This window comes from Equus caballus, chromosome 9, assembly GCF_041296265.1.
Source record: "Equus caballus isolate H_3958 breed thoroughbred chromosome 9, TB-T2T, whole genome shotgun sequence".
In the NCBI taxonomy this organism is placed as follows: domain Eukaryota; kingdom Metazoa; phylum Chordata; class Mammalia; order Perissodactyla; family Equidae; genus Equus; species Equus caballus.
This window is the reverse complement of record NC_091692.1, coordinates 72,331,468-72,359,341: the sequence shown is the minus strand read 5'-3', so window position 1 is coordinate 72,359,341 and position 27,874 is coordinate 72,331,468. Positions and strand designations below refer to the sequence as shown.

General features: G+C 35.1%; 1 protein-coding gene across 7 annotated transcripts in view; it reads left to right on the top strand.

Moving 5' to 3' along the window:
• Positions 1-27,874, top strand: part of CSMD3 (CUB and Sushi multiple domains 3) — a 1,186,048-nt gene that overhangs the window by 352,700 nt on the left and 805,474 nt on the right. For all 7 annotated transcript variants that reach the window (XM_070221725.1, XM_001915960.5, XM_070221729.1 and 4 more), the window contains exon 5: positions 6,432-6,639. In XM_070221725.1, the coding sequence (XP_070077826.1) occupies positions 6,432-6,639 (208 nt within the window). The remainder of the gene's footprint in view (positions 1-6,431; positions 6,640-27,874) is intronic.

Below are 27,874 nucleotides of genomic sequence, written 5' to 3'. Positions count from 1 at the left end.
TTTCTCAGAGAATTTATTCATTTATTTTTAGCCTTAGTTCTCTTTCCTCCTCCATCTGAAGCATTTCTATATTTCTTTCCTCAAGATTGCTGATTAGTTTCTCTGTTATAGCAGCTCTATTGTTCAGGGAGTCCAGATTTTTCTTTTTCTCATCCATTGTTTTTTTCATCTCCAACATTTGTGATTGATTCTTCTTTGTAGTTTCAATCTCTTTTGTGAAGAATTCTCTCTGTTCATTAAATTTGTTCCTAATTTCATTGAACTATCTGTATTTTCTTTTTAACTCATTGAGTTTTTTATGACAGCTATTTTGAATTCTCTGTCATTTAGATTATAAATTTCTGTGCCTTCAGGATTGATTTCTGGGTACTTGTCCTTTTCCTTCTGCTCTGGAGGTGTAATATAATTTTTCATGCTGCTTGACAGCATGGATTTGTGCCTCCGCATAGAGATAGTATTTGGATGCAGCTTCTACCTGCTACCACTGGGGAGCTGTGTAATCTGAGCCCACTAGGATCACTGTCAGATGTGCCTGTCTGAGCCTGGGCCACTCCTTGGGATAGCAGTGTCCCTCTGGGATCTCCACCAAATGGGAAAGCAATCATGTGTGGGCTCCTGGCTGCTGCCACCTGCTCCCACAGTCCCGTCCAGATGTGCTCCCCTCTTTGGGGCTGCACTGGTACTGTGGACATTTGCAGCATCCAGGAGCTTGTTCAACCAGGCCGCAAATATGCTAGCGTCTGCTCCTAGGTTTGCTTCTAGATCACACCAGCTGTTGTGCTTAACGGGCAGAGCCCTCCCACTTGGTCCAAGCCAGAGCCACTCCCTGGGACCGTGTTGGGACTGTGGGCTTTCCCACTGGACCAAAGAGCAATCACATGGGAGCTCATGGCTCCTGTCACCTGTTTCCACGGTCACACTGAGGTGTACACCCACCCTCAGGGCTGCAGTGGTGCTATGAATGCTTCAGTCAGGAGAGCAGTCGTACACAGGTACTGGGCTCCCTGGGCCTGGAGAATGCTCATCTATCTCCACTATCTACCCATGGGTAGTCCATCCATCTTCAGATGTATAGCAGCACAGTTTTCTCAGGTGTCCTGATGGGCTGTGTGGATATCCTCCACTCATCAATGAATGTCCATTTAGTTGTATGTAGTTTGAAGGGGGAGAGACAAAGGAAACAGCTCCCTCTGCCATGTTGCTGATGTCACCAGGATTAATTTTTTTAAAAAATCCTTATTCTTTTTTTTGAGGAAAATTAGCCCTGAGCTAACTGCTGCCAATCCCTCTCTTTTTGCTGAGGAAGACTGACCCTGAGCTAACATCCATGCCCATCTTCTTCTACTTTATATGTGGGATGCCTACCACAGCATGGCGTGCCAAGCGGTGCCATGTCCATACCCAGGATCCGAACCAGCGAACCCCGGGCTGCTGAAGCAGAACGTGTGAACTTAACCATTGCGCCACCAGGCCAGCCCCTAAAAATCCTTATTCTTAAAAGACCACATTGCCCTCATTGATTTCATTGGCTGAATGGTTGTTTTCTTCATGTTTTGCAGCAGACTAATTCTGCAAGCTTCTTAATGTGCAACTTGCCATCATCTAGCCTATGTGTATGTGCCTACATGTCCGCATAGAAAAAAATTACACCTTAAATCTTACAACCTATACACTTTTCTTAGAACAAGAGTAGAGGACCACCAACCTTTTTATTATTTACAATATTCCTTATATATTAAGTAACTACATTTTGAAGCCATCATAACTTCTAGTTAACCTCAAGAGATGTCTAAGATATTTAATCACATTGCTTTACCATTTAGATGAAGAAATATTGTCCTTAAAAATTGGCCTAAGGTAGGTATTCTAATTTATCTTGCCATGATGCTATTTATTCTGAAATGCCTACAAAGACAAAAGTAATCTTTTGAAGATATTGAGATAAAAATATGCTGAAATACTGAATAAGAAAGAGATAGTTTATCTGTAGGAAGCAATAAGACATGCAAAAGTTTGCCTGAACTCTTGATTCAGCTGCCTAGTGTGTGTCTTCTATTATCTTCTTCTTCTCTCATCTTCACAGAGGAGCCAGAATGAAATTTTTTAAACCCAAATTCAATCTTGTCATCTCTGCTGAAAACCCATCAATAATTTTCCATTGCTCTGAATAAATTCCGTAGCCTTGTCAGAAAGTTGCAGCAAGGAATAGTCCCTAGCTGCCATTCCGACCTCATTTGGTACCTCACAGTCCCTCAGCATCTTGGCAAAAGCACTTTCAGTTTGAAGAGTGCCCATTTCCTCTAGTGAAAGAGTATACCCACTCAGAAGACTTTTGCTTATGCTTCTCATCTAACTGAGGCTTACTGTTGGCCCTTCAGTTTTCTAATACAGCATTGCTTCATCAGAGCATCTTTGTTCCTGAATTCCCTAACTAGTTCAAAGTCCCAAACATACAATATCAGTACTAAATGCTCCTTCTTCATGGTACCTGACAGAAATGTAATTGTATGTGTCTATTCTGTCATTTGTTTAGAGCCTTACTCTCTACTGTATAGAATGAGATCATGCTAACTTTTGGTCATCATTGTAGCCTGAGAGACTAACATCGTTCCTCCTGTTATTTAGTACATCTCAGTGAATAATTTTTGAACTGATAACCAAATGAATAAATTTTAAAATTCACAGAGAAGTTATACAAATTACCAATATGATTTCATGTGTATCTTGATTCTGTTGAAAAATTATTCTATTGAACAACCTTCTTTGAACTCTGCCCTTTCTGTGAATTGTCGGACAGAAGATGTTGCAGATGACGCTAATCAAACAGGCAAGCCTGGTGGGTGGCCAAGACAGAGTGATGCTGAAGGAATGAAGATCTTATCAGTGACAATATTTGTACCAACTCACTTTGATCAAAGACTAGGAAGTGTTACTTAGAAGAAAGAGCACAGCACTAGACTTAAGGGTTTCATGGTTTGTTCTAATGCTGCCTTTCACTTGTTCTAACTCTGGCATAAAATAAAAAAATTTTATTTAGGTAATACATTCTACTATAAGAGTCTATGATTACGGAAAATGTATTGGTTTTTATAAATATTGCATTAAATCCGGGCCAAATCAGAATACAAAGATTCTAGCATTCAAGTAGGTTCACCTAGCCAAAATGTTGTATATCTAACATGTACTAAAATCAAACTTTACCTATTTCACAATTTTGTCAGGTACTGATTCTATGATAGTCTCTGTAGTAATAAAGAGATCAAATGGGAATGCTGAGCAAAGGACTGGATACAAGAATTGGCAAGAGCATTGGTTTGAATTCTGGAAGATCTGAGTTCCTGTCCTTGTTTTCAAGTGCAAGTCATTCATACTTTTGAGTTGAAGTTATTTTGGTGTAAAATAAGAATTTTCCTGGAGTGAGCTATTCTAAGAGTTGCTCTCTATTTCATGTGTCAGGAATTTGAGGTGATTACTCTCTTTTGTGAGCCTAGATTGAAGAACTTCAAGGAGATCATGCAGAGAAATTGATTTGTATGCCCTAGAGGTTGGGGGGAACAGTGTATTATTATTAAAACTGTGGCTGAAATATTTAAACGTTTGTTGTAAACCTAGAGGGCTGCATTTCCAGAGAGGATGAATAAATGGGGCATGTTTTCATTTGAGCAAATGCAGATCTTTGTGAGAAAGTTCTGGCTTGAAATTGTCTTAGGTCCTGCCTGAAAGGCACACCTGGAAAGATAAGGAGGCATAGTTGGAAATAAGGTGGAAGTACACCATCCTGTACACTTGGTATAGGGGAAAAATGTAAGCAGCCATCCGGAGAGACATACACATCCACAACAAGGGACCTGATTGGGACATCTCTGAGGATCCCATGAAAAGGCTCATGAACAAAAGAACCATCTTTCTTTAATCATCTGCCAAAGCCCTTGGAAACTGGTACCAAATCAGTGCCAGGCAAATAAGAGGATTCACATCCCCTGATCCCTTCTCCTTCCAATTCCAGGAGGAATCACAGAGTGCTCAGTGAGTAGGAGTGGAAGAACAGAAATACTAGGGGGGAAAACAAAGAAAAAGAACCCACTTCTCTATCACGCCTCTGCCCCATGGGCCACAAGCTCACTCTAGGAGGAGCAAAGAACCTTAACCCAAATGAAGTCAGTTTTTTTGTGAGCATGCAGGAGTGGACATATTAATTGATGAAATGAGATTTCTGAAACAAATGAAGTTTTTTCTTTATTCTGAGCATGAACTGAAATGTCATGTGTCTGCCTGAAATTTTATCTAGAGACCGGGAAATAAATAGCTCAGAGAGCTGGTTTGAATAGGTTTTGTACCAGCTACCCTACAAATATATGATGGCATAACATTTTATTTCCCAAGCAGTACTCAACCTTGGTGTTGTTACTCAGATGACAAAGAGTAGATGTAATTTGTGGTTGGGGATGTGGAGGAGCAGGACATGTTTACCAGAGGTTAAAGTTAAGGTATTGAGGGAAAGCGCTGTGTGTTCTGGCAAATCAAAAATGTAGTAATATGGCTCATAGTCTAGACAGGACCACTAGTTCATTCTAATTACTTAACAAACTTAAAAAAATAGAGAGGGGGGCTGGCCCTGTAGCACAGTGGTTAAGTTCAGTGCCCTCCACTTCGGTGACCCGGGATTCATGGATTTGGATCCTGGGCACAGACCTACACCACTGGTCAGCCATGCTGTAGTGGTGACCCGCATACAAAATAGAGGAAGATTAGCACAGATGTTAGTTTAGGGCTACCTCACACAAAAAAAGAGGAAGATTGGCAACAGATGTTAGCTCAGGGCAAATCTTCGTCACCAAAAAAACAAAGAGAGGCATGCAATGAAAATAAATATTTGCCATATTTACAAAGGTGTTTGATGAAAATAAAATATCTTTTAATACTAATATATTTATGCTTTCAATTTATGAATTATAGAGTTAACTAGGTAAAGAGTGTGGCAGAAAGAAGCTAATGTTATTTGATACATACAATATAGTAATAAAGTTGTTCCCAATACCAAAGCATTTTGCTATTCCCTGCCCATTGTGGAGTTAAACAGGATACTGCCCATCTCTGTTTATTAAGGTTATGTGGAGTGTTAGCCATAACCTCAAACAATAATTGGTCATTATAGAGCCAGACTTTTTCTCAAACACTGGACTTGAATTGAAGGAATTCCCTGAGTGGCTCAAGACAACAGCATAAATCTTGAGACAATTTATTGCGCAAGTAAACTAGTAACCTATTAACTTGACTGGCCTAAATAGTGTTATAAAAAGACAAATTTTATAGCTTCAATTTCTGATAAAATAAGGAGTTTTATCTCATATTTTCACATTAAATATAGGTGGTCATGTAATAACCTCTCTGTTAGCATACACCATTAGCCAAAAGTAGACTCATGTGGGGCTGGCCTTGTGGCCAAGTGATTGAAGTTCCACATACTCCACTTTGGTGACCTAGGTTCACAGGTTTGGATCCTGGGTGCAGACCTGCTCTGCTCATCAGCCATGCTGTGGAGGCATCCCACATACAAAATAGAGGAAGATTGGCACAGATGTTAGCTCAGGCTGGTCTACCTCAAGCAAAACAAGAAGATTGGCAATGGATGTTAGCTCAGGGTGAATCTTCCTTGCAAAAATAAATAAATAAAAGTAGACTGGTATAGAATCTGTGACCCCTGTTTGGAAAATGAGAACCACAGATCCAAATGTAAAGTTAGTAGAAAATTTATTTATAATATTCTGTATGCATGTATCATATGAATACCTAGCAAGATATATTTACATTGTTTGACGGAGTCATAGGGAGTATATTACCAAAGATATATTAGTTACTATATTATTTCTCTATAATTAAAGTTTCCTGGATAAGTGATTCATTTTTATTTAAATTGCATTTCCACAAACATTTTCAATAGCTTTTGAGACATGCCATTGACAAAAATTATATTATATTCTCTCTTAAATTGTTTCTTCAGTTTGTATATACAAACATTTACAAAATAAAAATAAAGCTCAGCCCTACCATAAACATGCACAAAGTGATTAAAGATTTCCCATCAGAGACCTTACTAATGATGTTTCTTTTGTTTTACTCACTCATCAACCAATCAATGAAAAGAAATCTTGGTTCTGTTATCCTAAGATCTAATTGGAATGTAGACTTTTACTTACTTTCAGTGCTACTTCAAACAATGGTTATAAAATTGTCAAGTTACAGTTTATGTTTATATATGTGCTTAAAGTTTTTTCATGGATTTCTGATTTTATTTAATCTTTATTAGTATAATATACACTTGATATCACAACATTTGGACTGTTATTTTTATCCAAAAATGTTAACAGAGTTGCTTTAATTGCATTTCTCTTTATGACTGGTAACTGAACATCTCATTCTTGTTTTGACAGCTGAAGATGCGTGTGGAGGAACAATGAGAGGATCCAGTGGCATCATATCAAGTCCTAGTTTTCCTAATGAGTACCATAACAATGCTGATTGCACTTGGACTATTGTAGCAGAGCCTGGGGACACGATTTCACTCATATTTACAGATTTCCAGATGGAAGAAAAGTATGATTATTTAGAAATAGAAGGTTCTGAGCCACCTACAATATGGTAAGTAGATAGCTTCTAACTCAGCATTGGTGTCATTGCCTGAGGCAGACTGGGGCTCAAAGAACAGCTGTATGTGGGTTTGGTTATTTAAAGGTTTAGGTTTTTTATAAGAAATTACAGTTAAGAAAAATTGTTAAGGGGCAGCTGTCAGAGCTGAGGAATATGTTTGCACTTTGGGATACTGATGTATCAAATAGATTGAAATTTTGAAAGCTTTCCATCAGTATTTCTTTATCACTCAATCAATGAAAAGTATTATGACTTTATCAAAATTTGTGTAAGGGAATAAAAGTTGTTCCTAATGTAGTCTAGGTTTAATCAGATTGTGTTTCTTATCTAACTGTATTTCTTATCATCCCAGTCCATACTTGGTGGTTCCTTTCAAATTAATTGAGTAGTTTTGTAAGTAATTTGCCTTTGTTTTTGTAGATAGAAATTTTATGCACCCTGTTATCTGAAGGCAAAAATTAAACACTATGGTCTGGGTGAGTATGGTCTATTTCTTTAGAGACTCAACCTGGTCTCATGAAAACTGCAGAGTTGTCAGAACATAATTTTAGGGTATAATATTTTTAAAAGAAAATGTTTCTTTAAGCTATTTAAAAATTTGAATGCACTGATATCACTGAAGTGTAAGGTAGATTATGAATCAGTAACTGAGTGAAGAGTGATGAGATTGGTAAAGTGAAGAAATAGGTAAACACTAAACTAGGGAGGGTCTTTTACGCCTTGTAAAGGATTTGATAAGGGAATTTATTAGAGTGTTTTATCAAGCGCAATTATGTGAAGGGGTTTGAATTTTCAAATGATTATTCTTAGTGAAGTGTAAACATTGACTTGTAGTGGGACACGATTAGCTGCAGAAAGATCATTTAAGAGGTGATTGCTGTAATCCAAGAAAAAATCTTGGTAGCTTGGATTAGGATGGTATTGATGAAGATAAAGAAGTAGAAAGAGTTGAGAGACATTTAGGAGATATAATGCAAAGGGCTTTGTAGTGGATTGAGGAGTGATAAAGAAAGAGTTGTTCAAACCAAACATCATTTTCTGACTTATAGAAATTGGTCAAGGCAGTGAGAGATTCACTGAGTTGGAAAATGTTGAAGGAAGGTCAAGTTTGGAGTAGGAATGCTATGAATAGTGAATTTGTTTTAAGTATATTTAGTCTGAAGTCTCTTTGGGACATGCTATTAAAGGCATCTAATAGACAACTACATATGATTCAGGAGCTCTGAGTAGAAGCATTACTGGTATGTGGTTGATATTGGTGGTAATTGAATGAATAGGCATCAATAATATTGGCTAGATTGAGACAGAAAGGAATGAGAAGACAAGAGGAGTGCTAGGACTGAGTCTGAGCATCAACAGCATATAAGACCCAGGCTTAAGAGGATGATCCAGCAAAGAAGACTGAGCAAGTACATTCAGAGAGGCAGGAGGAAATCTAAGGGAATAAGGTATCACACAGATAAGAAAAGTGTGAAGAAGAAAGAATAGACAACATTGTGGACTGCTGCCGAATGAACACTAGGTAAATTTTTTTTAAAAAGATCTATTTATCATTGGCTGGGCTTCAGCGAAAGTAACAAGTGTTTCTATCATCTTAGTACATACCTTTTAAGATAAGATAAAAATAACACACTTAGCTATATTCACTTTGGTTTTTGTTTGTATTTTTTTCTACCTTCAGGCCTTCAATAATCAGGGTTTATAAATTTAACTCTTCCCATGATAAGTTCATGCTCGGGTGCAATGAAACCCGGCAGAAACATGGTTTAAAATGATAGAGAAATTAAAGATATGTTTTAGAAATTGCTACTTCTACAATCATACGTATTTGAGTCATACCAAAGTGGATGATAATGCCATGAATTTTCCAATAATTATATCTTTTGGTATGCGAGTGATCTCTTTAAAAATAGAAGCTTTTAAACTTGAAACATGTTTGACTACTAGATATAATGAAGGGAATTAAAAAATGTTTTGTAGCATCTGTTCCTTTGTTACCACTGAACTCTAGAAACCAAGTCTAACACATTTACTCTGGAGATCATAATATTCCCATTTATGTTCATTTAGTCACTTTCCCTTTTCAGATTAAGCATTTTTAGAAATGATTTGTTGGTTTCTTAGCTATAAGAACATCTATTTGTGTGTTTCCGAGTTTCTAGGACATTGTAGCTTGTCCAATAATAGCATCAGATCCACAAATTTCTCTTCACTCCATTTTCTCCTTAAATGACACTGGGCCACTTTTATTTCCCTCTTCCTCAGGAAGAAAATAGCAACTAAGAAATCCATTGTTTTACTGTCTTTTTAAATTAGTGTTACAGCAAATGTTTAGGTAGACTTGTCAAAATCTTGGTTATATAACTTCAACGAGGTCATTTGGCACTTTTCAAGAAAATGATACAAATGCCCAAACTATATTATATTTCTATAACTGCCAATTTAAAGATATGTAGTGTTAGTAAATTAATAATATTGTATATATCACTTAAATATCATAAAACAGCATTCCTTTTAATTGTTACAGAATTGATGCATAAAATTATCTGTGAATAATTAAAATAAAACTTTCAATCTAGTCCTGGCCCTCTAATCCTTTTAGATCCTTTAATGTCATTGTATCATTTTAAAGATACTGTCCTGAAAATGAGACATTTTAATTCAAGTGGCATTACATTAGTTCTTTCTTATGAGTATGCATTGCTCATATAACATTTTCAATTCATAATAGAGTTCAAAAGAGAAATGTGAATAGGGGAAACATTCACATTCTTTTGATTAAAATTAGAAATGGTTTCTTTGGCTTCAGGTCCCTCCTTGAGGAACTGTGAGCTTGCCACTGGCTACTACACATAATAATTTTGTTTCTGAAGTTCAGGCAGTGAGACAGGTTTACTGTAGCTTGCGTTTGACTTGGGCAACATAGATGAAGCCAGCCCAAAAATTGTGCTGCACAGAGAATGTTAACAGTTAGCCACTGCCTTTCTTGCAAGCTGTATATGCTAAATTATTAAGTTCTTATTTGTTAAACAACAGTCAGCAGCACCACTGCATGATCCAATGGGAATGCACTGGATCCACTCAATTATTACTGGATGATAAAACTTTATCAGACATGGTGAATGTCAACTGATTCCATGGCAGTGCAGTGAAAAATGACATAGCATAAAGAAACTTGAATTCTAGTTTCAGCTTTGACTTTTTGTTGATAGATGAAACTGGGTAAGTTATGTCACCTTCCTAGATCTCAGTTCCTCATCTGCAACATCCAATGCTTCTTTCAACTCTAATATTATTTGGCATAATCTGCTTAGGTGCTATGGCAGGGAGAAGGAGCTGGAAGTAACTAGATACTGCCTTGTTTACAAATCCCTTAATGGAGAGTTGAATTAGATACTCTTTAAAGTTTTTTTCAAACAATCTGTTTGGGTTCTTACTAGAATTTTATACATTCAGTGTTCATTCAGCAATTACTTATTGGGTATCTACTACATGGCTGGCATTGTCCTAAATGCATCAGTGACCAAAATGGCAGAGAGGCTTGCTCCTGCAGAACTTATATCCTATCAGGGGAAAAAGACAATAAACAATAACTAATATGAATAAGGTAATATTACACTTTGTCTGAAGAGTGATAAGAAAGAAAAGGTGGAGTAGGGTAAGAGAGGTCAGGAGAACAGTAGTTGGGTGATGGGAACGTAGCTTTCCTAATTGAGAAGTTGAGATTTGAGCAAAGTCTTGAAGAAAGTAAGGGAGCTAGCCAAGCAGATATCTCAGCAATGAGCATTCTAGGCAGGAATAAAATCTAAGCAAAATACATAGTCTAGAGGGCCTCATTGTGTTAAAGAAACAGCTAGGAGTCATTGTGGCTACAGAAGAATTGCTACAGGGGAAAGTAGTAGAAGAGAAAGAGAATTAATGAGTCCAGCTCAGGACCTAAATTTGGCTTTTAATCTAGGTGAAATGTGAAGTCATTAAAGGGTTTTGAGCACAATAGTGATCAGACTTTAAGGAATCACTCCGGCTGCCACGTGGGGAACAAACTCTAGGAAGGAAAGGTAGAAAAATAGACATTATTTGCAGTAATCTAGGTAAGATATTATAATTGTTAGGATGAGGAAATAGCAGTGGAGGTGATGGGAAATTGATATATTTTCAAGATAAATTTAAGAGAATTTCTTAAGTGATGAGATGTGAAACTCAAGAAAAAGAGGAGACAAGGACGGCTCTAAGGTTTCTGGCCTGAAGAACTGGGGGGATACAGTATCCATTAAGTAATATTGGGAAGACTATAGATGAAGCATTTTTGGAGAGATGATCTGGAGCTTAATGCTGAACATGTTGAGTTTTAGATGGCTAATAAACATTCTGGTGAAGATTTCAAGGAGGCAGTTGGTTATACACATCTTAGTTCAGAATTCAAAGTGTGGGATAGAGATCTAAATCTGGAAGTTTCTAACTGGAAGTGAGTATTAAATTTAAAAAAAAGAGAGAGAGGAAAAGACTAAGTACTGAGTCCTGGGGCACTCCAACACTAAAACATTGGCAAAGCTAGAAGAAACTAGTGAAAGAGTTTGAAAAAGAGAGTTAATGAGATAGGAAAACCAAGAGAGTGTGCTTTCCTGCAAGCTAAAAGAAGAAAATATATCAAGGAGAAGGAACTGATCAATTTTGTCAAATGCTGATGATAGGCTGATAAAATGTGTTCTGAAATTGGATTTAGTAATATGGAGGTCATTGATTACTGTGATGAAAGGAATTTTGTGTTTGGGAAAGAGGAAAAAATTGTAGTAACTGTAGAATGAAGCAGAACAAGAAGATGAAGATTAAAAGATCAGGTGGGGGCCTAATCCATGACAGGGGTTACAAGGAGTTTAATCAGTTTGGAAGCTCCGCGTATAGCAGTAAAAGAGCAAAGACGTGTTATCAAAGACTAGAACTAAGAGGAATGAGTGATTGACTATCACAGACAGTAATAAAGGAGTCTATATTGTAACTTTTCGTATTAGATGACAGAAAAGACATAAACAATAATAGAAAGGTTAGGAAGGCATGTTAATATACTGGAACCGAAAAAAATTGAGTTCATTTTGTAAGGTGTAGGGTTGGTTAAGCAGGATTTCCACAGAACATGTCCCCTCAGAAGTTGGAAATGTGTAATTTAATTATACAAAGAGACTGAAATAGGAGTGAGAATTAGATGTCATAAAAAATAAAATGTTGGCTAAAGTCAAGGAAATGAATACAGTTGTCAAAATCAGAATATTCATGAAAACATCATTCAGATCATATAACAGGAAAATTTGTTTAGTTTTATTCAAATTAAAAATGCAAGAAAGTATGATACTGAGCTTCTTAATCTCAAGTTCGTGTGCCCAATGTCCAGCAAGCCAAACAGAGACATCCACGCTTAGAGATGGAGAAAGGCCCCATTTGAGTTTGCCAAGACAGCAAGGTGGGAGCGTGGGTTCCCCAAGTCCACCATAACCAGAGCAAAAAGCAGGGAGGTTTTATAGAGCTCAGGGGCTGGGCAGGAGGAGCTTCGGAGAAACAAAGGGGTCACTCCTGATAAGCCCCTGGGCAATCTGCAACAGCTATAGGGGGCCAGCCATCTGGTGAGGGCAACCTCCCTGAAGGCATTCTCTTTCTCCTGCAAAACAAGCTCACAAATCCTCAAGATTCAGTCACCCCTCAAGTTAAACAAGAAAACCACAAATTGACAAGATTCATAACAAGGTCAAAAGGCGCGCATGTTCTTATTGAATATGTGCAGTAGCTCTCCAGTACCCAGCTTCAAGTACATAGTTTATTTTCTGGTTTATTTAAATTATTTATGCACATTTCTTTATATTTATTGCATGGTTAAAATAATGCTAAACATTTAAATTTAAACTGATAAATTAAGTCCTACAAATTTCTGTTGTAGGCTGACTGATCTAAAGCTAGTTCCTCCATTTGTGTGGTAGATCCTATCCATTCTCACCTACTAAAGAGTGTCATACCCACAATTTTCTAAATTCTCTTCTACACCATCAGTTTTTACTCCCTGACTGATCATTGTTCAAATAGCTGTAACTTGGTTTGTCCTACTATTTCTTTAGAACTGCCTTTTCCAAAATGACCGATGATATCTTAGTTCCTACTTTAATACTTAACTCACTTGATTTATCTGCAACATTTGACCTTGTTGATCGTTTCCTCTTTTCTAGAACATCCATTTCCCTTGTAAGTATGAAGTCATTTCTTGTACCTTTTCTTATTATTCGCTGACTATAACTTTTTAGATTCTTTTTTGGGTGGCTTTTCTTTCTTGATCCTTTCTATACATGCTGGCATCAGTCCAGCCTTTGTCTGGTTTTCTCTGTTCACTCTACTTTGGAATTTGCATAAATTTCCATGGCTTCAGTGATCTTAAGACTTTGTGATTTTTCCAATGTTAATAATTATTCTTTTACTTTGTTTCTGTTTGAAATATCAACGAAAATAATCCATAACCAATCTATAAATGAAAATTTGGGTGAGTTTATTCTGAGCAAACTAGTGCTGCTGTTTGCTCTCTTCTAACAGTTATTAGACTAAAATGTGCAATGAAGCTATGGTTCTACATATTACTACTCATCCGTAGTGGTAAAGTAACTTGATTAAATATCTATTATGATTCTATAATTTTGAATTACCCTTTTTTTTAATTGGGGTAAGAACGTTTAACAAGAGATCTACCCTCTTAACAAAATTTTAAGTGTATAATACAGTACTGTTCAAGGTAGGCATAATGTTATACAGCAGATCTCTGGAACTTATTTATCTTGTATAACTGAAACTTTAAACTGTTGAATAGCAACTCTTCATTTCTTCCTCCCTTTATCCTCTGGCAAAGACCCATTTTACTATTTGCTTCTATGAGTTTGACTATTTTAGATACCTTATATAAGGGGAATCATGCAGTATTTGTCCTTCTGTGACTGGCTTATTTCACTTAGCATAATGTCTTCAAGGTTTATCCATGTTGTCAATTACGGCAGAATTTCCTTCTTTTCTAAGGCTAAATAATATTCCTTTGTATGTATATACCACATTTTCCTTATCCTTTCTTCCATGATGGTTGTCTCTCTTTAGACCGATTAAATAGGGTGCTCATAAAATGATAAGATATTAGAGCCAGAAAGGATTTTAAGGTTCCAGCTGCCCAGTTTCCCCTTTGAGGAAGATGAGTCATGAGGTTCAGTGTGTGTTTTGAAAATTCAAGATGAGAATTGAGGTCTCCTAAGACTTGCTCCACTGTACTCTTTGATAAAAGTACTTCTTGTTATTATGCATACAACCAAGCTTTTCTTACAAAAATATTCATACAACCAAGCCTTTCTTACAAAAATATGCTGTATATAAGTAAGAAATTTTAAAAACCTGAATCTTGCCATATAAATATCATAGTATGGATTAATGTTTTTAAATATAGCCTGAAGTTGCTATTATAGATTGTGTTGATGCCTAAATATAATTTTGTTCCAAAAAGTTAGAAATTCTTCTAGATATCTGAGATTGCCTAGTATGGTTAATCTACCATTTTTAGTATCTTTAAATATATTTTTTCTGCCTGAAGGAAAACCTATTTGGCAGTGTAGTAAGAAGAGTTAACAATGTATGTAAGTCTCACTCATCCATGAAACATTGAATTACATAATAGATGAAACCAGAATTAACACATAAATCAGGTGATTACTGAGTGAAGCATTTTCAAAGTTTTCTAACAGACCACTCTGATTTAAATGAAAAATATTTCATCTCTGGTTTTTTAAGGTACAAAAATATTAGTTGTTAGATGTCCCTCACATCTTTGAAGTAAAACCAATTATATATATAATAAAAATATATAATTTTCGTGTTTATTTATGTTATGTATGCATTATGTATGTATATTATATACTACATATTATGTATGTGGTTAATAGTGACAGATTTGAAGTCATCCGTCTAATTGTTAGCGTGGAGAAGAAAAGTCATTTAGTGGTGTTTTTATATCTTTAAGAACCAGAACTTAATTTATTGTTACATCTTCATTAAATAAATTGTATTTCTAAAGAATACCTATATCCATAGAAGTAATAGAATGCCTGTTCGTTTTTTAAACTTAAGAAACTCATTTACCTATGTAAAATATTTTAATTACGGAATGCACTAATCACAAATATGTTTAAACTTCAAAGGAAAAAAAATTCTTCTCTGATTCCACTTTTTTTTAATCTTCTGTGATCTTTTATAAAGACTATAAAACTGTACAAATCTCTAAAGTTAAACCAAAGCTCCTATATGAAATATATGACTAATTTCATGATTTTATTTAATCCATAGAAATCAAACAACATCTTGTCACTATTATCCATGAGGAAGTCCCAGTATGCACTTTCGTAATTCCTTGCTCTCCTTACCTCTTCTCTACTTTAATAAAATACTCCCATGAATATTACCGAGAGCCACTACAACCTTGAAACTCTAAACTTCGGTATTCTTCTTGCTTACTCTCTTCGTCTTTTTTTCTTAAATTTCATCATAAACTCTAGTGCTTGTCATATTCATTTTTCTGCAGTTTATTAACCTGTGACTTAGCCTTAGCTAGGAGGAGACACCACTCTATTTTGAGAGGAGAAAAGTGTGAAAGAACAGAGATTTTATCTGCTTTTCAGTTTATAAGTATAGTGACAAGAAATTGAAATACGTTATTTCTGGTGGTTTCTGTTTTTTCCCTGATGAAAGAAGCAAGGTCATCTGCTGAAAGTGAGGGCAGGAGATAGGTTAGAATATTTGAGAAGTGGGATTATTTGAAATATCTTCAGCGGAGAGTGGGAAAACAAACGAACAACTAGGGAAGTCGAAGGATTGCTGGGCATTATTTTGAATTCACTTGGAATTTTACAATATGAGATTGTAGTGACAACAATCGATGAACTTACATATTTCTACAACACTGCTTACCAACTTAGATGCAAGTATAAAAAAGCAAGTGATGGCATTGCTGGGTTGTGGGATGTTAGGACGATGGAGAAGGAGGTTGAAGGTATTGGTAGACACACACAACCTGGAGAGGGAAGGAGTGACTTCAATGGAGTTTACCTCTTCTAAGCACACTGGTTTTTATCCATAACTTTTATCTATAAGTTAGTATAAACCTTTTATTGCTTAGAGTTTGAATAAAAAGAAATGCTAATTGAGAATCTAAAAATCAGTAGAATATTGTAAAATATAAGGTTTTAATAATACATACGTTATCATCTACTGGTATATGTTTCTAATACTCAAATATCTTAGATTGAATTTTTTTATAAACTTTGAAATATGTCAGATTTGTTCATTTGAGTGGGATATTTTTCTGAATGATTTCATTCTAGTTAAATAAAGTGAAACTATAATTCTTGATTTAACCATACTTTTGAAAGTCATTTTCTGTAACTCTCCCTCCTTTAACATAATAATTTTCATAAAACTAGCCTATGCTTAACTTGATTAATTCCCCTTATACAGCAAATGGTTTTGTGTTCCTCAAAAACTCTTATAGGCAAATTTTTATCCCAAAAGTGCTTTGATGCCACAGATTCCAACATAATTAGTTAATTCATGTAGAGTTATTTATATACAAATGAAAGCATAAAAGTTAAACCTTGGGACCTATTTTGAACTCAGTTCTTCTGAATGAGCAGTGAAAGACTGTTTATAAGTCACATTTCTCTGCAATGCCTCTCTCTGCTTCAGTGACTCTAATCTTTTTGCTGAACATTCATTTCCTGTTCAACATACCTTCCTACGTTAACCTACATATTTTAAATACAGTCAACAGTCATAATGATTAGGAAAGGCAGGTCTTTTCTTATTCTTTATTGGTTTGTTTCCTGGATTAAGCATGGAACAGTAGAGAGAATGAATCTTGCAACTGACATGAATTTTTCCCTTCAAGAAGAAGCAGATGACAGACTCTTGGGAGAAGCTGCAAAGTCAAATTAGAAAGGGTATGATAAAAGAAGGCATGGAGACTTCAGCCACATAAAACCAGGCAATTATAATAACATTCAGCATCTCTATATTTGAAAATAATGGGTATTTAAAAATCAATTTTCATTTATTCTCTCTCATGAAGTAAAATATATTTTTGGTTTTTTCATTCATGTGTTCAAGACAATTGTACTTTTGTTTAACTTTAGAGAAGATAACATGCCAGTATTCAATATCATAAACTTTATCACCTAGAGTATATAATTTATGAGAATTTATAATTCTCAGTCCAGAATTCTTTTGGGGAAATGATAAAAAAAGAGCTTAGTTCAGAATTTTTTTAGAGAAACAATTGTGTTTATTTAGGCTTAAGTGAATGACTAAAAATCTCTTTTGGCATAGCAAGGATTGGCTAAGAGTAAGATAAAAGATTACTAAATTTTTCCAGGAATACTATAACCAAAAAAACAATATAAGAGCAGAGGAAGAAGAAAGGGTCACGTTGAGTGAAAATTTTCTCTTGAGATGAGAGAGTGGAAGTAGCTGAAAAGAACAATAGGACACCAAGATATTCCCTCAAAGAGTCATGACTCAGGGAGTTATCAAGGACAAGACATGCTTAATGTTCAATATTAAGATGTGTGCTCAGCTGGCTTGAAATTTAATCGCTAATCCCAGTCTTGTGGGGAAATTATCGGCAATTGAAATCTGCTGAAATCAGCCTGAAACATTTGCTCCAGTGGTTGAAGAGAAACTTACCTCCACCTGAAATTAGATCCCAATGTGTGTAGTTTATAGCATATCAAGGAAAGTTACAAACCTGTCTGTTCTCTAATCAGGTTGAAGTTTTAAGAAAAAGAACAAAGATTTTTCTCCCTCTCAAGTCTTGCCTCATGATGCAGAATGTGTTGTGTAGTTTCTCTGGAAATAATAGATTTAAACCCTAAGTGTCTTGGAGATGGAAAAGAAAAAACGACATGTATTAAATGTTAAATTATAAAGGATCTGTAATTGGGAAAGGGTTTTTGTAACTTGTTTTGTTTTCTAAGCAACATTTTCAGTTAAATTAGAGTTCATTAAAATTCTCAAAAGGATGCTGATTCAAACTGGAAATTTAGTTATCAAAGAAATTCAAGTCATACTTCCAATTTGCTAAAGGAGTAGAATATCACTCAAGGAAAGACTAGACAATGTCATATTTTAAAAATAAACACCTAATTTTTCAAGGTCTTTTTCAGATGCTGATATTCTTAATGAGCATAAGTAAAACCATTATGTTTAGTAGAAATGCCTTTTGAAGCTCTGGATAAATTATAAATATTCATGACATATATTCTTAATATTAATGTAATAAATTAGAAGTACGTACACAAGCACACGTGCTTCCAATAATCTTTTTGGATTTAATTTTATTTGTCATAATATCTATTGTTGAATAGAAGTTTTCTTTTTTAAAACTTCTATTTTTCACAGGTCCAAATTATCAGTTATAACCACTTGGAATGATAAATTTCAAAACTTCATGATTTCACTTTTTGGAATTATTCCCTATTTTTATAGAGACTGATTGAAAAAGCATGCCAGGCTGAGGCAATAGTAGGAATCATTTGAGTGCTGGTTAGCTACCAAGAAGCTTTTCAGAATGAGATAATGGATTTTGGCAATCCTAACAAAATGAATCTATCTTGTTAGAGCAGAGTAGCATTAACCAACTCACATAAGCTAGAATGCTAATTTAGGTATTCATCACATTCTCATCTTTACTCCCACCATTGCTTCCCATACTCCAGTTATAATGGCATCCCTTCAGTTTCTTAAAATATGACATAATTACGACTTTTGCATATACTTTTCCATCTTCTGAAAGTGTTCTACTCCTCACTCTTCATTTTTACCTAATGCTCGTTCCCTCTTCTAATCACAGATTAAAAACCACTTTCTCTGTTATATCTTCCCTTAGTAAATAAAGTAGGTAAAATCTTCCAGCGACACTTCCACGTTCTTGTCTGCATCTTTCAACATTCATCAGCATTTTCAATTACTTGTTCAAAGCCTATATTCCTTGTATTCCATAAGCTCCATGAAGGCAGATACCATGTTTATTTAACTTAATAATCTTAGGGCCATGCACAGAGCATATGATGTGCTCTTTGCTTATTAAGTGAATGAATAAATGAATTAATGATATTTGGTTATTTTATGTACCAGAACACTTGAGTCACCATAACAACATATTCTCTCTCTGAAAGTAGATGTTTATGGCAAGTCATATTCTAGTTGGAAGCTTCCTTGGTGAGCACAGACTTAGAACAGGAAAAACAGTTATTATTATTAACATCCCTAGGCTACAAAAGCCAAATTTGGTCATTTCCACGGTGTCATACTTACCACAGAGGTAAAAATGATCAGGTCCATGGGCTGGTGTGATGTTCCATTGAGTTGATGCCTAGTCCTTTGGGCTTTCTATCCCTGCACGATGTAAACTAGACAAGTTATAAACTGCTAGATTAAGATTTTGCTTCCTAACTTTCAAATTTCAGCCCTGTCCCATTAAGATTTTTCCAGTCTTCTTGATTGAAGTTTAAGTGTTCTTGAACTCTTCACACACACATGTATAGACCGTCAGCTGCATAGGAAACTTAATCTAGCAGAAACCTTGATACATATTATGTGCTAAGAAGAAAGTCTAGTCTTCATTCATTCAGTAAACACATCAAACATTGTGCTGCGGAATAGATTTACACTGGCTAACAAAATATTCATGACTTCTGCTCTCATGGAACTTATAGTCTATTCCCTTCTCCATATGGTATTGTGGTATTAAATACCATACTCCTTATGGTATTAAAAGCTACTGAACCAGTGCTAAAGATACAGACATTCTCGGGGCTGGCCCCATGGCTGAGTGGTTAAAGTTCTGTGTGCTCTGCTTTGGCAGCTTGGGTTCATGGGTTTGGATTCTGGGAGTAGACCTACTCCACTCATTGGTCATGCTGCGGAGGCATCCCACATACAGATTAGAGGAAGATTGGCATAGATGTTACTCAGGGTGGATCTTCTTCACCAAAAAAAAAAAAACCAAGAAAGAAAGAAAAGATACATTCCATGGTTTAAGACTTGTATGGGATAGTACACTTGATCCTGTCTTCCAGATAATTCTTGTTATTGCTCAATATTTTTCATGATCTTCTTGAAGATAGAACCACATTGGTCTGATATAGTAAAACCTTATATGTACTAAAACATAACTGAAAAACAAAAGTTCTGGGATAATCTTTTCATTATTTTCTTTGAAGTGCATTACCCGTACTTATAATTATACTGCTACTTTTTTGCCTCACATTTAATTTTGTGCACACACAGTATTGTGGTTTTAAGACATTATTCTATTATCTTCTGCTATGTAATTCTATATAAATTCATCATTCTAAATAAAATATAATGGAAAATTTAGAGTTTGAATCATTATCTGTTAAGTAGCTATTACATGTAAGACATTATTCTAGAAGTTTACGTATCATAAAACGAAAGAAAAGAATAAGAGTAAGCAGCCTAGTTTTGTATTTCATATTATATGCTTCAAGAAATGGTGTAGAAGTCCCAAATACAAGGAACAGAGTAGAGGTATTTAAGAGTTCATAAAAGAGAAACATTTAGGTTGTGGTTGTCAGGGAATATTCCATGGAAATTGTAGAACCTGAGCTGGGTGTTGAAGGGTGGTAGCCTTTTGGCCAATTCCCTACCCATGCTGTTTCCATTATATACACAACTTACCACTTCTTTTTCCTCACATCTAGTGGGTAGAATTGTGTCTCCTGAAATATATGTTCAGACTCTAACCCTTGTACCTGTGGATGTGATCTTATTTGAAAATAGACTCTTTGTAGGTGTATTTATGTCAAGATAAAGTCAGACCAGATTATCATGGATCCTAATCCATTGACTGCTGTCCTTATAAGAGCGAAATTTGGATATAGAGACTCAGGGAAGAAGGACATAGGATGATGAGGCAGAGATTGGAATGATGCATCTCCAAGCCAAGGAACAACAAGGAGTGCTGGCAACCTTTCCAGAAGCTAGGTAGAGACAAGGAAGGACTCTTCACTAAAGCCTTCAGACAGAGCATAGCCCTGCTGGCACTTGATTTCGAACTTCTAGTGTCTAGAACTGTGAGACAATAAAATTCTGTTGTTTTGAAACACTTAGTTTGTGGTACTTTGTCATGGCATTTGTAGGAAAAATAAACTAACAGTGATTTTCAGTAATTTGATTTTGGGAGCACATTTAAAGGGATAGCTAAGCTCTTTCATATAGTATACAAAATTTGTTCAAGGATTCAAGGACAAAAAACAATATGAAATAAAAATATGGTGTTGTTACTTATGTTTCCATACTTCCATATGTAAGAGATTGATCTCTCACACTGATCTTATATGGGAGAAATGAAATTTAACTTTCCTGATCCTAACAACAGAGAACTGGAAGGTAGAAAAGTAGGTTTTACTCATTCTCTCTTTCATTGCTTAAAAAGTAACAAATAGGGGCTGGCCCAGTGGTCAAGTGTTTAAGTTCGTGCGCTCCAGTTTGGCGGCCCAGCGTTTCGCTGGTTCAGATTCTGGGCGTGGACATGGCACTGCTCATCAGGTCATGTTGAGGCAGCGTCCCACATGTCACAACCCAGAGGCACTCACAGCTATAATATACAACTATGTACCGAGGGGACTTTGGGAAGAAGAAGGAAAAAGAAAAAGATTGGCCACAGATGTTAGCGCAAGTGACAATCTTTAAAAAAGAAAAAAAAAGTAACAAATAATGACATAATTGGAAATAAATGATATTTAAAAAGTGAAAATGTGATCATGGGGTTTTTTTTGTTTGTTTGTTTTTTATTTTTTTGTGAAGAAGATTGGCCCTGAGCTAACATCTGTGCCAATTTTCCTCTGTTTTATTTGGGATGCACCACCCCTTAAACTGGCTTAATTGATGGTGCTAGGTCCATGACCAGGATCTGAACCTTCAAACCCTGGGCCGCCAAAGCTGAGTGTGCAAACTGAACCACTATGTCACTGGGCTGGAGCCTGATCATGGTTTTTGTGTTGTGTTGAATCTCGCTTAATTGGAACTTAAGGAAATACATTTACATGGTCTGTATTATCTGTCTCAGTCACATTTAGCTAGAAACTACACCTAGGGAAGTGGTTCTTCTCTAAACTTGATGAAAAATTTATATTTTCCTGACCAGTTTGCTTTTTATAATGAAATATTCGTAGTAGCAGAGACTCTTACAATACAGAGTTAATGACTTATTTATGTGGGTTTCCGTTATATTTCACACACACCTCATCACATTTCATTGGCTGGCTTTTTATTTCTCTCTCTTGCTGGATAGTGAGTTCCTCAAAGACAAAATTATTCATTCGTATGTGTATTGCCTGTGCCTGGCATAGTGCTTAGTGCATGGCAGGTGCATGATAAATATGTGTGAGTTGAAATAATTATGATATTCACAGCTTTAGAGAGCCACATCCATTCCAGGAATAGTTTAATGTGTTTTTCAAGTAATAAAAAGTTTCAAAACTGTTCTTCAACATAACTCCATTAAGGAAGACAAATGTAGCATAATTTAATTAAGCCTGTGTCATGAGGTTTTAGTTTTGAACATTTTCTGTGTACAGTTGAGTTGGTTGACAAAGTGTTTTGCTTTATCTAAGAAGTGCTGATGTCCATCTATTTGGCAAACATCACTCAGAATGTGTGCCAGAGACCCATGTTGAGAGCCAGTGAAAGAGAACCGAGTAAGACCCTGCTCTTGTCCACAGGAGAGAGAGGAGTGACAATTCCAAAGAATGAGGCAGAAGGTGCTATGCAAGCCCAGAAAAAGAGCATCTTGACCTAGAAGTGGAAGATATAAAGAAAGGAAAACATTTAAAAATACCAAGGCATTTTGGGGCCCGCCTGGTGGCACAGCAGTTAAGTTTGCACACATCCTGCTTTGGCGACCTGGGGTTCACCGGTTTGGATCCCAGTTGCGGACCTACTGCTCATCAAGCCATGCTGTGGCAGGCGTCCCACATATAAAGTAGAGGAAGATGGGCACAGAGTTAGCTAAGGGCCAATCTTCCTCAACAAAAAGAGGAGGATTGATGGCAGATGTTAGCTCAGGGCTAATCTTTCTCAAAAAAAAAAAAAAAGAAGAAGAAGAAGAAAAATACCAAGGCATTTTATAAATTTAAAATACTTTAAGATTTTATCTATATGGTTTGGAAGATAACTACTACAGATTTCATTGCAGCAGTGCACTTAAACAAGTGTGTCTTGTTGCAAGCCACCAAGAAATGAGAATATTATAACAGAGAACTGAAGCAGTGGTTTCAGTGACTCCTCAAAGAATTCCAAAAATTACATTGAATGGGAAAGCACTTCTAAATTTTTACTTCAATAGTCAAAGATTAGGAGTAGTGGTTTCAGTGACTCCTCAAAGAATTCCAAAAATTACATTAAATGGTAAAGCACTTCTAAATTTTTACTTCAATAGTCAAAGATTAGGAGTATGTCCTTCTGGTGTGCTGCTCCTTAGCCATATCATATCTATAAGAATTGCTTTCATCTAACTTTGTACAAAAGGTTGAAGTTCCAGTTCTAACATTCAAAGAATCTTTGTTTTTCTCTAGTCGATATATCAAATCCTTTAAACTTACTATGTTACTTCAAATGCAGTGTTTGTATGAATTTAAATTTTAGCAGCCTGTATATATATATGTATAAATATATACATATATATATATATGTTGTTCTCTCTACTTAAGAAGAAAAAAGTGAAACTAAGCTGAATGGAAGAAAAATCAGAGTTTGATACTAGGGAAAATTGTTCTAGTCATTATCTTACTATTGCCAGCAAGTTCATTTGGAAAATAAGATTACTTGTGGTAGAAATGTAAATATAGGTTTTATATTAATACAACAATTTTTAATTTGTTAATCTTATAACTTATTAAGAATATATTGGTCAAACTACTTTTTTATCTAGTATTTATTGAATAATGATATTTATTCTGGGAAATTCCAAATTATTTTACCATCTCAATCATCTGTTTAATTTTAATATTCAATTTTAAAGGATAGTTTAGGATAATTAAGGATAATAAATATTTAAGAAAAAGATGAATGAAAAAAATTAGATTCAAATATACTTTTTTTCCTGCATCAAGTTTGCTAAAAACGTTGTAATAATCCTTGCCGAAGGCAGCATTTCCATTAAGCTAAAATGTGTACTGCCTGTGAAACAGAAGATGTTCTCAGAGGCTTTGTTTCCATAATCCTGGATGTTTCAGAGGTTCGTAGTACAAATTAGCTGGTACTCCAAACTTCCTTGTGTCCTTTGCTTCAGGAGCACCGCTTGGTTTCCTGCACACAGTGGTCCTGTTTTGAAGGTATTTTGTAAGCACTTCTCTCTGAGGCATTTACATGTAGATGGGGTACTTAGGATTCTGTCCAGCCCTTACTCTTCAAATAGAATAAGAAGATGATGCAGTGCTTTTAGCTAACTCCTGATATTTTCACACTAGTTTTCCTTGGAGAGAAATAAGATAAAGTAAAATATGGATGGACTTTATAATGAAGATTTCTATGTTCGTCAAAAGCCTACATGGGCATCCAAAAATCAACCACAAATGAAGCTAAGTCCCTCAAGTTTATACAAAAGCAAAATGACTAAGATAAGGCTAAAAAAAGTCATGATGCAATTTAAATTTTCTGTTCATGTATTTTAATGAAAGTAGGCTGAACTTTCGTGTGATTAACTTATAATTTTTTAAGGTAAGAGTATTTTAGGACAAAGAACATATTTTATGTTTAATTTACTAAATTTAAGTTATTTACACAGTGGAAGCTATATACTAGGCAATGGATGTTCACAAGAATTGGTACTATAAGAGAATACTTAATCTTTCTGTTTGATCTCTGATTTGTCTTAATGGTATCTGTATGGCATATGGGGAAAAAATAGAGTATATCTCCTACTCCCCAGAGCTGGTGAGTAGAGCTGTGCAGCTGATACAGCTCTGGGAGACTCCAGTCACATCCTAGTGTATGTAAATGACATCCTTGAGTGTTGTACAGTGCACAGCTTGTGTGACTACAAATGGTGTCCTGCCCCTGTGTTGAATGTAGTTTATTCTTTCAGCCCTGTCATTGTCAGGATGGCCTTCCCCTGCCCAGTCTGTACCCATAGGAATAAAAAGCTTTTAACTCATTCAGTTATTTTTGGTGAGTGAAGGAATGTCTTTCTTAATGTCACACTCCCCCCTTTATTTTTGTTCCAGATTTTACTTATAAATTTCAGTCTAGAAACTCCAATTAGGCATCTCAGAAACCAAAGACATCATCTTGTGCTGGAGACATGCATTCTTACTGGTCTCTCCCCTGTCAAAAATGCTACAGTTCTCAAATTCAACCTCAAATAGTCATCTCTGGTTTCTGTTATTGTCCACTCCAAGTAGTTGTCATCAAGAAGTTGAGGCATTCCTTGCCATTTCTTTCTTATCACTTCCTTTCTTTGCTTTCCCAGTGACATTACAGCAGCCTCTCTTCACCTCTAGCCTTTATTGTGTATTGAAGGCATTTTCTAAGTAGTCTTTCTGAGTTAACTCTCTACCCCCGTCTTGTTATTAATGTTAGATTAATTTACATCTTGCACATATTAACTAAAATCCTTGGCTCGCTGTTGCCTTCGGGATTAATTCCAAATTTCTTAAGTTCACATGCAAAAACATATTTGGATCCCTTTTTACTTTTCAGATTTTAATTGTTAGTAAGATCATTTGACTAACATCAAAACAATCTACTTAATTTCTTTAAACATGCTGTGCAAATCAACTCATGTTTTGTTCTTCACAGTATCTCTCTCACCTGAAATAATCCTTTTACTCAAAAAACCATATTATTTTGAGACCAATTCTGTTCCTTTGTTAAGCCTTGAATGTTAGTCATCTTCAATTGGAAGAGAATCTTAAATCTTTTTGTATATATTTTGCTAGCATAATGGCTTTACTGTACCAGGTTTTTAAAATTTATGGGTTTATTTTTTTTAGTCCTCTTTTGGAAGATTTTTTAATATTTTGCTTTTTACTTTTTGTTCAGTATCACAACCAGAAAATTCATTTTGATAGAATCCATCAAACTTACTCACATTTCACCAGTTTTACTTGCACTCGTGTATGTGTATGCATGAGTGTATGTGTTTGTGTATATTTAGTTCTATGTCATATTATCACATGTATAAACTCCTGTTACCACCATTACAGTCAAGATGCATGACAGTTCCATTGAAAGGATCCATTATATGACCCTTTTATAGCCCCAGTCACCTCGCCTCCTCTCTACTCCCTCATATCTGGTAACTATCTCCATCTCTGTAACTTTGTTACTTCAAAAATACCATAATACTTTTTTCTATCTCTTGATAAATAGCATGATTAATTTTTAGATGATTAAAAAGTTGACACCCTTATGCTTCACGTTATTACTACCATAGTTTATAGTTCTATTACCATCCTTTCACTTCAAATCCAGTATACATATCCTTCTAACTGATATAAAGAGATAAAGTTTGCTCAACTTTTATTTATAAATGTTACATTAAGAAAGACCATTTAAAATTTTTTAAGAATAAAAAGCATTATGATATACAGCATCTGATAGCTCTACCACTAAATTGTTGGGTAAGCTTAGGCATGAGATTTACTCTTTCTGGGTTTTACATTTCTCACAATTTTACTTATGCTTTTGGAGATTTAATCAAAAGACGATTTATATTTTATGATTGTAAAACTCAGTCCAATTGAAGAATTTTTAATGTTACTTTTCTGGGGATTATGGTATTGTCTTCTAGCTTTAATTTATTATTTAAATTAATTCAGACTATAAATTATAAAGGATTAGACCAATGTTGTAACCAGTTCACAAATTTGCCCTTGACAGTGGCAGCAAAGGATATATTATGGACAACTTTGACGAATAGGCATCAACTTCAAAAGATTAATTGTGTCTCTGAGAATTCTTAATCAAGATATTTACATGGATAACTTGTATATCTAGCATTCATAAATTTATTCTAAATTCTAGTTGAATAAGTTTTTATTTCCATGTTCTTATTGACATATATAAACAATGAGATCCATAAGTTGATGCTTCTCTTTATAAAGTAACAGTTTCTGTTGTGTTTGTTTTCCTTAAACTCCTTCAAGTTTCAAAAGTGGCTTTTAGTGAAAATGCTCAATAGGAATACAGTAGTTGTAGAGACCGTAAGAAACTTTGACTGCTTTGATTCAGTTTTCATATCTACTTTCTCCTGTGTCAAATCATCTTTGATTAAATAGTAGAATTTACAAAAGTATTCATCTTTTATGTTACCAATAGAAAATTGTGACCTTTGCAGGAGATCACTGGTACATTGCATTTATCTTTTCTAGGTGTATTATCGTATAGGTGATAATAAACAGTGGTATACTCTGCAAATATTTTTTCATCTATTATGTGTTTTCATATGAGGATCAATATCAGCATGTATCAGTCTTAACTGTCTTAATAATAATGGGTACCACATAAATAGTTTGAAATAGATGAGTTATCCTGAATACTATAAGCATATATCTTCAATAAGACTTTTTCAAGTATTCAATCCTGTGTTTCTCTTTTGATAAGAAATGAATTAGCCAAGGCCCTATTAGGTCTGGTACCACTGACTAAATATGTGTATTGAAGCTATTTCGTGGCAATCTGAGGCATGAACTATTTAACACTTAGGTTTGTCTTATGAGATCATTTCCGATGTTTAAAATATTGATAATGCAAGAAGGATTATATTCAGCCTATTTGAATTAGATGGAAAAACTAAGGCTAATAGTTATAAATTATAAAGGGAGAGAATTTGGCTCAAGATAAGTAGGCATTTAAAATAATTAATACTTTCTCCAAAATATAAAGGATAGGTAATAAGATTCTTTCTTTGAATAGATTTACAGGGGTAGACAATTGATTTTTGGCAATAAAGGATTCATGAAGTCAATAGTGATTATTCTAGATGATTATTAAAATAAATTTACATACCAGGCTCTTACCTTCATTGACAATCTCATCAGTATTTCCCATATGTTATTAACATTAAATGGTATGTTCATCCAATAAAACTTCATCTATCCTGAATTTTGCTTAGCGACAATGCTTACTGTGCATCAGTTGTTTAGCC